Source organism: Papio anubis, chromosome 12 (assembly GCF_008728515.1).
Source record: "Papio anubis isolate 15944 chromosome 12, Panubis1.0, whole genome shotgun sequence".
Lineage (NCBI taxonomy): Eukaryota > Metazoa > Chordata > Mammalia > Primates > Cercopithecidae > Papio > Papio anubis.
Window position 1 is genome coordinate 117644694 of NC_044987.1, and position 11660 is coordinate 117656353.

The 11660-nt window shown below is 51.9% G+C and overlaps 1 protein-coding gene and 1 non-coding gene across 2 annotated transcripts in view; both read left to right on the forward strand.

Moving 5' to 3' along the window:
- LRP5 (LDL receptor related protein 5) overlaps positions 1-7620 on the forward strand; it is a gene marked incomplete at its 5' end in the record, with an annotated part of 134299 nt that extends 126679 nt beyond the window's left edge. The window contains 2 exon segments of the mRNA NM_001135199.1: positions 4799-4896; positions 7162-7620. Of these exon segments, the coding sequence (NP_001128671.1) occupies positions 4799-4896; positions 7162-7423 (360 nt within the window).
- Positions 7621-9513: 1893 nt separating this feature from the next.
- Positions 9514-9620, forward strand: LOC116269967. The gene has a single exon (XR_004177757.1). It is a non-coding gene; the product is annotated as a U6 spliceosomal RNA (small nuclear RNA).
- The last annotated feature ends 2040 nt before the right edge of the window (positions 9621-11660 follow it).

The window sequence follows — 11660 nt, forward strand, 5'->3', positions numbered from 1 at the left end:
GCGTGCAACCCTCACCACAGTTAATTTTAGAACATTTTCCTACCCCTAAAAGAAACTCTGCATGAAGCCAGCTGTTTGTAAATTAGCAAAGTTATTTTGCATCCATTAAGTATTTGTTCATGGTACAAAATTCAAAAGGTACAGAAGAGCCTGCAGTCCAAAGAGACCCTGCCCCATGACGCCAAGCAGGACTCCCCCTAGGCGTGGCCTCCTGTGGTGTGTTTCTTCTGTGTCCCCCGGGGTCATCTGTACACATGCAAGCATACAAGAGCGTGGACTGTGTTTTCCCAGCCAAAAGATAATTGTAGATTTACGTGCAGTTGTGAGAAATAGCACAGACCATTTATCCTCTGCCTGGTGTCCCCACTGCTGCCATCTTGCATGACTTTCGTGCCTATCGTAAGCAAGATACTGATACGATCCTTTGGCCTTATTCAGATTGACATAAGTGTTTTTGTTTGTTTTTGAGACAGACTCGCTCTGTCGCCCAGTGGGAGTGCAGTGGCACAATCACGGCTCACTACAGCCTCAAACTTCTGGGCTCAAGCGATTCTCCCGTCTCGGCCCCCCAAGTAGCTCAGACGGCAGGAGTGCACCATCATGCCAGCTAACTTTTAAGTTTTTTGTAGAGGTGAGGCCTCACTATATTGCCTAGGCTGCTCTTGAATTCCTGAGCTAAAGTGATCCTCCAGCCCCAGCCTCCCAAAGTGTTAGGATTACAGGCATGAGCCACTGTGCCTGGGCTGACATGTGTGTTTTCGTAAGCCCAAAAGATAGCATCTGAAGAGTCAACATTGAGCCTTGCCTTTTGCTACTAACGATGTGTAAAAGCTGGTGTTCTGAGCATTTTGGAGGCTCCCAGCTGCCGTGTGCACCTTGCCTTAGAACTCTACCGTAACCCATCTCCGGAAGGAGGTGCTGTTGTTTTCCTCATTTTGCAACAAGGAGGCCAAAGAACTGAGCATGAACCACTGGCCTGGGTCGTTCGGTCAGTAGGCCGTGGGGCCAGGCCGTCCAACTCACGACCACCTTCTACTCTGCTGCCCCCGCACCCTGAAGTTTGTTCTGCTTCGAGGGCACAGCTGTCACATTCTTGGTGGCTGAACAGCGCTCCTTGTCAGGCGTGGCTGGGCCCCCACTGGAGGGCATCAGGGTCCCCTCTCCTGCTGCGGTTGAACCTTGGCTATTTCAACCACTCTTGCCAAGTGACCCTCTGAAAGGGACAGTCCATCTTTTCTCAGCAGAGGGCCACACCGGTAAAACTGTCCCTGGCACTGTTTCTCTCCACCAGTCTAATATAGAGTAAAAATGGTATCATGTTGAGATCTTCATTTATATTTGTTTTGTTATGAATGATGTCAAGCATCATTTTATGTGTTTAAGAACCTTTGGGCCTGGCGTGATGGCTCGCAGCAGTAATCTCAGCACTTTGGGAGACTGAGGTGAGCGGATCACTTGAGGCCGGGAGTTTGAGACCAGCCTGACCAACATGGAGAAACCCTGTCTCTAGTAAAAATTTAAAAATTAGCCAGGCATGGTGATCCCAGCTACTTGGGAGTCTGAAGCATAAAAATTGCTTGAACATGGGAGGCAGAGGTTGCAGTGAGCTGAGATCGCGCCATTGCACTCCAGCCTGGGTGAGAGAGTGAGACTCTGTCTCAAAAAAAAAAAAAGAACTTTTGTCATTTTATTTTTCTCAGAAGGGTTTGTGCAAAGTCCTTCTTCTATTGGGTTGCTGATACTCTTATTCATTTGTGAGGTCTCTTTAGATACAGATAGACTATGGAAATTGGCCCAGAGCCTGCAATATGTGTTGAAAATATTTGTTTCCCAGTTTTTTGTCTTTTTATTTGGGTTATGGTATGTTTTACCATTTATACCATGCAAGTATCAATCTTGGCTGGCGCTGGTGGCTCACGCCTGTAATCCCAGCACTTTGGGAGGCCGAGGCGGGTGGATCACTTGAGGTCAGGAGTTCGAGACCAGCCTGACCAACGTGGTGAAACCCTGTCTCTACTAAAAATAGAGAATTAGCAAGGGGTGGTGTTGCGTATCTGTAGTCCCAGCTACTTAGGAGGGTGAGGCAGGAGAATTGCTTGAACGCAGGAGATGGAGGTTGCAGTGAGCCGAGATCACACCACTGCACTCCAGCCTGGGTGACAGAGTAAGACTCTGTCTCAAATAAAAAAAAAAAAAAGGAATTATCAATCTCTTCTTTTATGGGTGTGTGTGTGTGTGTGTGTGTATATTTATATATATATATATATTTTGTTGTTGTTGTTATGCTCAGAAAGACCTTCCCTACTGTGATCATAAAAAACAACTTATTTTCACACTCTCTTTCTTAATGTTCTCCTCCTCTCATTTTACATTCACATCTTTAATTCTTCTGTGATATAATTAGATTTGATGAGCAAGGCGGGCATCCAGCTTGTTTCTTTGCTGACGCCTTCTGGGTGGCGTGAATTAGTTGGGGTCTCTCAGGAGGCAGAAACTCTATGAGAATTTGAACAGAGAAAGTTCCGTCTACAGGCTTATTACCAGGGACTGGAATAGCAGGAATTGAACAGTGAGGTGTACAGAGAACTCTAAGAATGCAGGAATAGGCCAGGCGCAGTGGCTCACGCCTGTCATCCCAGCACTTTGGAAGGCCGAGGTGGGCGGATCACCTAAGGTCAGGAGTTCAAGACCAGCCTGGCCAACATGGTGAAACCCCATCTCTACTAAAAATACAAAAAAATTAGCCAAGCGTAGTGACACATGCCTGTAATCCCAGCTACTCAGGAGGCTGAGGCAGGAGAATCACTTGAATCTGGGAGGCGGAGGTTGTAGTAAGCCAAGATCGCGCCATTGCACTCCAGCCTGGGCGACAGAGTGAGACTCAGTCAAAACAACAACGACAACGCAGGAATAGCAGAGGAGCCGAGGTGGAGCCTTCCCGCCCCCACCCTGGGCCAAGATCCAGTCCTCATTGAAGAGGGCATGGCCGTGATTCACTGGACATCTGAGACGTTGCCGAGGCACTGCACTGGTGAATCTTGCCGGAAATCTGCCCAGTGCAGATTTGGGCAGAATCTCAAACTGCCTTGGGATGTGGGAGAGAAACCAGGTCTGATCAAGTTCATGGGAAGAGTTGGAAACAGACCCCATAGGCTGGGGCTTGGGTAGCCGCAGGAAGCCCTTTCTGCTGCCTCACTGCCTGCTCTCTGCTTTGAAGCACCGTCCCCAGCGCCCCAGTCTCGTGCCCTCCCGATGTTGGGGTCAAATCCTGAGAAATAGCCAGGCTGGCCTTCTGGGCCAAAAAGGACCCTCCCCAGAAAGAGCAGGGCCCAGTGCTGCTTCCTAAAGGGCAGGGGAGGGGCCTGGGCACTCCCCAGAGGCTACTCAGCAGCCATCAGGATAGCCCCAGGAAGCAGGCCTTCTCGAGCCCATTTTATTACTTTATTGTATTATTTCATTTAATTTTAAATTTATTTTTTGAGACACAGTCTCACTGTGTCGCCCAGGCTGGAGTGCAGTGGTGCGATCTCGACCCACTGCAGCCCCTGCCTCCTGGGTTCAAGGGATTCTCCCACCTCAGCCTCCCAAGTAGCTGGGATTACAGGTTCCCGCCACCACGCCTGGCTAATTCTTGCATTTTTAGTAGAGACGAGGTTTCACCATGTTGGCCAGACTGGTCTCTAACCCCTGACCTCAAGTGATCTGCCTGCCCTGGCCTCCCAAAGTGCTAGGTCGAGCCCATTTTAAAGATGAAGAAACTGAGACTGAGACAGGTAAATTCCTTCCCCAGGGATCCTGCTGCAGCCGGAAGGTGGTAAAACAGGACTTCACCTGGGTCTGTCTGGCGTGAAAGGCTGTGCTCTTGTACCGCCCTAGGGGGCCTGGGAGAATTGAGTCCCTCCGGGCATAACTGACAGTTCCCTTCCCATTACGACAGTTCCCTTCCCATTACTCTGCAGGAGCTCAGACCTGGCTGTATCCTTTCCAGGATGGCCTTGGAGACCCATCTAAGCCCTGCACCCTTTGGGAAGCTGCATGTTGGGTTGGGGTGCCATCAGTGGCACTTGTGGAAGGTGCAGACCTGTGTGGGTGTGTGGGCCCGGGGTCCCTTCATCCCTTTGTAGGGCTGGTTGTGTGCTGCCCGGCCCTGGAGGGCAGGTTCACATGGTGAATTTGTCTATTTACTATCTCAGCTTTGGGGCTGGTGCCAGCACAGGCGCTTGTGAAGGGGGTGCCTTTGTCTGGAGTGGGGCCGCGGCCCCTCCCTCAGTGTGGTGACCTCCGTGTGTGGGTCAGGGCTGCAGCAGGGACACAGAGCCCCTGAGTGTTTGGAACAAGGGTGTCATTGCAGGAGTTAGACTGTGCGCGATGGAGAGAGGAGGGGCAGGAGGAAAGGTCAGAAGGAGGGTTCCTGGGAAGGTCCCTGAGGAGCCTGGTGAGGTGCTCACTGGTATGGGGGACACTCAGGGCCTGTGGGGACATCTCCGCCTGCTGGGGCCCGGCCACAAAGGGGACTGACCGAAGTCCCGTCCCTGCCTTCACAGCCCAGCATCTGGTCACAAGGCAGGCACTCGGAAGGGCGCGGGGTTCCTTTTGCCTCTCACCAAGACGACCTTCGGGGCAGGTGGCTGCTGCCTACCCTCCCATCCCCAAGTTTCGCCAGCTGGCCAGAGGAAGGGGTCCTGGGAAGCAGGGGTCCAGAAGCCCTCCCTGCAAGGAAAGCCCAAGAGGTGTGGGAGGAAGGAAGAAAGGCCCAGGCTGGCGAGGCTCTGGGTCACCCTGGCTTGGCTCTCCTCAGATCCTGAACCCGCCGCCCTCCCCGGCCACGGACCCCTCCCTGTACAACATGGACATGTTCTACTCTTCAAACATTCCGGCCACCGCGAGACCGTACAGGTAGGACGTCCCCCGCAGCCCTCCATGGCCGTTGGGTTCCCACCAGCCCATGGTGGAGGGGCCTTATCCCCATGCCACTGGTGAGGGGTTCTGGGGTCTAGTGGGCAGGTGCTGGGCCCAGCCCTGCCTCCCTCTGCTCTGCCGACCCTACTAGGCTGCCCCCCCGGATGCACCCAGCGGGGACTGCGTGTTGGGTTCAGAAACCAGTAGAGCCCCGCGTTCTGAGCTGCTCTTCATCTTGCTCCTGTGGGGGTTACCTTTAAGCCGGGAGATGGCTGTGGAGTCGAGGGGCCGAGAACTTGGGCTCCAGGGTGCAACTGTATGTGTGAGGCCGGCTGTGGAACCCTAGCCATTGAGATGCCCCCCCTTGGTGGCTCGGTCCTCTTAGGACGGGACAAGTCTGTGAAGGCTGCTGCAGCACCCACTGTGGACCCCTAATCGTGTGATGTCACCAGGATGATCCGGGCAGCTCACTTGCCACAGAGGCCTGTTTGAGCCCGGGAAGCCAGCGGGGCTGTTCAGCCAGACACCAGCCCCCGAGCTCCCCATGTTGGGGTCACAGGCCCCACCTCCCTGCTTGGGGAGGGGCAACTGAGAGTGTGGAGAAGTGGGACCCAGGTGTGCTGGTTTCCGCAGGGGCTGGATCAGAGCCTGGGATGGGCAGGGTGAGCCTCCTGACCTTTACCCCAGTGGTGTTAGCCAACAGGGCCCACCTGCCAGCTGCACCAGGCCCCACCCCCAGGGGTGATGGGGTGGGATGGGTTGGGCCTGGGCCAGGCCACCTCAGGGCCACACGTGCCTCCTTGCTTGGGTCCCTGGAGCAGCAGGGCCTCCTGAGTGTGGTGCCGCCTGCCACCTAGTGGCCATTTCCACGAACTCCCAGGCCTGGCTGGGGAGCCGGAACTGCGGCCTCCATTTCCATCCCCCTCCGGGTTCGGCCACCTCCCTGATGCCTCAGTATTATATCAAACTGTCACAGTCTGTCCCAGCAGCCTTACGGACCACTGTCTCCAGAATGGTCACATCCACACTGGGCAGGCCAGTCTCGCCAGGCCCCTGTCCCACCTCCTGCCTTTGCTCATGGCGTCCTGCTCTGGGCCCCACCTCGGAGACATGGTCCCTCCCCGCCGCCTGACCTCGCAGTAGCTGGGCCCCAGGAGGGGTAGCCTGCTGCACTTTTCTCAACACGAGGTGTTGGCTGCACCTTCCCACCCATTGCAAGCCCCTCTATGACAGGACGGGGGCTCCTAAACACACCACGGTTCCGAGTCTGGACTCACACAGTGGGATGCAGTGTTTCTGGGCCACAGTTGGGTACAGGCAGCCTCTGGGAGGATGGGAGGTCAGGAGCCATCTCGCGAGTCAGGTTGCTTGAACTCAGGATGGGAGCATTCCAGGCCCACTGGTTGCTGTATTAGCCTGTTCTCACGCTGCTAATAAAGACATACCTGAGACTGGGTAATTATAAAGGAAAGAAGTTTAATGGACTCACAGTTCCACATGGCTGGGGAGGCCTCACAATCGTGGTGAAGGCAAGGAGGAGCAAGTCACATCTTACATGGCCTCAGGGAAGAGAGAGCATGAGAACCAAGTGAAAGGGGTTTCCCCTTATCAAACCATCAAGTCTAGTGAGATTTATTCACTGACACGAGAACAGTACGAGGGAACCACCCCCGTGATTCAGTGGCCTCCCGCTGGGTCCCTCCCACAACACGTGGGGATTATGGGAGTACAATCCAAGGTGAGGTTTGGGTGGGGACGCAGCCAAACCATATCCCTTGCCAACACTTACAGTAACAATGTTAGGGGAACAGTTGTCCAGTTTCCTGTTTTGTCAGGCATTGTTTCTAGCACTTTCCAGGCAGAATCTCATGTATCTTTCACTTTTGAAATGGGTACTATTTAATCCCTCACTTTTATTAATGAGAAACTAAAGCTCAGAGAGGTCAAGACAGTTCCTGGCCAAGGTCAGCTAGCAGGCTCTGGAGGCCTCGTTCTCCTCAGAGGCAGCCTTGCCAGGGCCCAGGCTTGGCAGGCTGCAGGGCAGGTGCGGGCATGCCCATGGTAGAGGTGGGGCTGTTGAGGGTAAGCTGAGAGCGTAAGTGATGAGCCCCGGCCACACAGCGGGGTGGGTCCAGAGTCAGGCCTGCATTTTCTGGAGCTGGCCAGTGGACAGGCCTTTCCTGTTCGCAGCCTCAGGGCTGCTGTGCCCACCAGGACGGATGTGCCTACCAAATCCCAATCCTCTGTGTGTGTCCCTTTCAGGCCCTACATCATTCGAGGAATGGCGCCTCCCACGACACCCTGCAGCACCGACGTGTGTGACAGTGACTACAGCGCCAGCCGCTGGAAGGCCAGCAAGTACTACCTGGATTTGAACTCGGACTCAGACCCCTACCCGCCCCCACCCACGCCCCACAGCCAGTACATGTCGGCAGAGGACAGCTGCCCGCCCTCGCCCGCCACCGAGAGGAGCTACTTCCACCTCTTCCCGCCCCCTCCGTCCCCCTGCACGGACTCGTCCTGACCTTGGCCGGGCCACTCCGGCTTCTCTGTGCCCCTGTAAATAGTTTTAAATATGAACAAAGAAAAAAATATATTTTATGATTTAAAAAATAAATATAATTGGGATTTTAAAAACAGGAATGTGAACAGTGATGGGGTGGGCAGGGCTGGGAGAACTTTGTACAGTGGAGAAATATTTATAAACTTAATTTTGTGAAACAGAGCTGCCATTCTTTCGCGCCCTGTGTGCATTTGAGTCGTGTGTCCCCGTGGAGCGAATGCCGATCCCCGGACCACTGTGAGAGTCCTCGCGCACCCGGGTATCCCTCTGGCTGGCTCCTGCAGGGAAAGGCTGGGGCCTCAGGCAGAGGCGGATGTCTCCCCTGGGATGCATCTCTGAGCTGCAGGCCGGGCCAGCTTTATGTTCGTGTGGCCTGTGCCGTCAGAAAGGGCCCCAGGCTTGATCACACTGTGCTTTTTGTCTTCCTCAGGTTCTTAAGTCTTTTTTTTTTTTTTTTTTGAGACGGAGTCTCGCTCTGTCACCAGGCTGGAGTGCAGTGGTGCAATCTCGGCTCACTGCAACCTTCGCCTCCAGGTTCAAGTGATTCTCCTGCCTCAGCCTCCCAAGTAGCTGGGACTACAGGCATGTGCCACTGCACCCGCCCAGCTAATTTTTGTATTTTTAGTAGAGATGGGGTTTCACCATGTTGACCAGGATGGTCTCAATCTCTTGACCTCGTGATCCACCCGCCTCGGCCTCCTAAAGTGCTGGGATTATACAGGCGTGAGCCACCGCGCCCGGCCGATTCTTAGTTATTTTAAAAAGGGGACTGTGCCTTCAGTTTTCGCTGGGCCCTACAGAATGTCTGCCTGGGCTCTGGGCCCTTCCTGAACCTGTGCTGGCTTCCATCTGACCTCTCTGTGCTGACTAACGCTGCTGCTCTTCCTGAGGGCAAGGCACCCCGTGACTGCGTGTTGACCCGCTGGATGGGGCTGCTGAGCCCGCTTTGCCACACTGCACCTGCCCTAGGCAGGGAGGGAATCCCTGGGTCCTCACAGGAACAGCCAGCAAGCCACGCCTGACGCCTGCTCTGGCCCCACCCCTGCAGTGCTGGAGACGACAGGCAAGGCCTGGCCATTGCCTCTGCTGGGTCCCCAATCTGTGGAAGGAAACAGTAATCTAGGCATTTTCGGTGGGGAAGCTGAGCTGTCCTCCTGATGTCCTGAGGGCCAGCTGTCTTCAGAGGGAAGGGAGAAATGCACATCGCATCAGTGGAGAAGGGCTTGACTCCCCTCAGCATGATGGAGGGAGGTCAGAGAACAGTCCAGCTTGTTGCTGGGTGACAGTGTACTTAATAATGAAAATACAGGCTGGGCGCGGTGGCTCATGCCTATAATTCCAGCACTTTGGGAGGCCCAGGCAGGTGGATCACTTGAGGTCAGGAGTTTGAGACCAGCCTGGCCAACGTGGCAAAACCCCGTCTACTAAAATACAAAAACTAGCTGGGCATGATGGTAGGCACCTGTAGTCCCAGCTACTTGGGAGGCTGAGGCAGGAGAACCGCTTGAACCTGGGAGGCAGAGGCTGCAGTGAGCTGAGATTGTGCCACTGCACTCCAGCCTGGACAACAGGGCAGGACTCTGTCTCAAAAAAAAAAAAAAAGAAAAATAATGAAATACAAATATCACCTTCACTAAAACAAGGGATAGAAGACCACAAAACAAACAGAAAACAACAAAACAGCAGGAGTAAGTCCCTACTTATCAATACTAACATTGACTATAAGTAAGCTAAGCTCTCCAATCAAAAGAGTGGGCTTGGAGCGGTGGCTTAGGCCTGTAATCCCAATAGTTTGGGAGGCTGAGGCAGATGGATCATTTGAGGTCAGGAATTTAAGACCAGCCTGGCCAACATGGTGAAACACTATCTCTACTAAAAATACCAAAACTGGCCAGGTGGTAGTGGCACGCATCTGTAATCCCAGCTATTTATGAGGCTGAGGCAGGAGAATCACTCGGGGCTGAGAAGCGGAGGTTGCTGTGAGCTGAGATTGCGCCACTGCACTCCCACCTGGGCAACAGAGTGAGATCCTGTTTCCAGAACAAAAAGTTGTGCTCGCTTTGGCAGCACATATACTAAACTTGGAACGATACAGAGAAGATTAGCATGGCCCCTGCGCAAGAATGACACGCAAATTCGTGAAGCATTCCATATTTTTATGCTCATCACCACTGGCCATCAGAGAAATGCAAATCAAAGCCACAATGAGATACCATCTCACACCAGTTAGAATGGCAATCATTAAAAAGTCAGGAAACAACAGGTGCTGGAGAGGATGTGGAGAAATAGGAACACTTTTACACTGTTGGTGTAAACTAGTTCAACCATTGTGGAAAACAGTGTGGTGATTCCTCAAGAATCTAGAACTAGAAATACCATTTGACCCAGCCATCCCATTACTGGGTATATACCCAAAGGATTATAAGTCATGCTGCTATAAAGACACATGCACACGTATGTCTATTGTGGCACTATTCACAATAGCAAAGACTTGGAACCAACCCAAATGTCCATCAATGACAGACTGGATTAAGAAAATGTGGCACATATACACCTTGGAATGTATGCAGCCATAAAAAAATATGAGTTCATGTCCTTTGTAGGGACATGGATGAAGCTGGAAACCATCATTCTGAGCAAACTATCGCAAGGACAGAAAACCAAACACCATATGTTCTCACTCATAGGTGGGAATTGAACAATGAGAACACATGGACACAGGGTTGGGAACATCACACACCAAGGCCTGTCGTGGGGTGGGGGGAGCGGGGAGGGATAGCATTAGGAGATATACCTAATGTAAATGATGAATTAATGGGTACAGCACACCAACATGGCACATGTATACATATGTAACAAACCTGCATGTTGTGCACATGTACCCTAGAACTAAAAGTATCATTAAAAAATCAAATTAAAAAAAAAAAAAAAGTGGATGAATGGATCAAAAAACAAGACCCAACCATCTCCTGCATACAAGAAACACTTTACCTATAAAAACACACATAGACTAGGCCGGGCGCAGTGGCTCACCCCTGTAATCCCAGCACTTTGGGAGGCCGAGGTGGGCGGATCATGAGGTCAGGAGATCGAGACCATCCTGGCTAACACGGTGAAACCCTGTCTCTACTAAAAATACAAAAAATTAGCCATGTGTGGTGGCGGGTGCCTGTAGTCTCAGCTACTCAGGAGGCTGAGGCATGAAAATGGTGTGAACCGGGGAGGCGGAGCTTGCAGGGAGCCGAGATCACACCACTGCACTCCATCCAGCCTGGGACACAGAGCAAGACTCCATCTCAAAAAAAAATACAAAAACAGAAACAAACAAACAAAAACCACATAGACTAAAAGGAATTGACAAGGATATTCCATGCAAACAACCCAAAAAGCAGGAGTAGCAAAACTTAGAGAAAATTAATCAATTTCAAGACAAAAAGTATAAAAAGAGACAAAGCAGGTTGTTATATAATGATAAAGGGGTCAACTCAGCAAGGGAATATAACAATTGTAAATACATATGCACCCAATGCTGGAGCTTCCTGATATAGGAAGCAAATATTACTAGAGCTAAAGAGAGAGATCCCAATACAATAACAGCTGGAGACTTCAACACCCCATTTTCAGCACTGGACAGATCAATCATCCAGACAGAGAATCAAAGAAACAGGACTTAATGTAACACTACAGACCCAACGGACACTGACAGAACACTTCGCGCAGCAGCTGCAGATCACACATTCTTACCTCAGCACACGAACCGTCCTCAAACATAGACCGCATGTTGGGCCACAAAACGAGTCAACGAAACAGGAAGGCAATTTTAAAATCTTTTGAGACATGAGAATGGAAACAACATGTCAAAACCTGTGGGATACGGTGAAAGCAGTACTAAGAGGAAAGTGTATAGCTATAAGCGCCTACATCAAAAAAGTAGAAAAACTTCAAATAAACCACCTGACACTTTTTTTTTTTTTTTTTTTTTTGGAGACAAGGTCTTCCTCTGTTGCCCAGGCTGGAGTGCAGTGGCATGATCAACGTTCTTTGCAGCCTTGACCTCCCAGGCTCCAGTGATCCTCCTACCTCAGCCACCCAAGTAAATGGGACTATAGGTACACAATCACCACATCCAGCTAATTCTGGTACTTTTTGTAGAGACAGGGTCCCACCATGTTGTTCACGCTGGTCCCACACTCTTCGG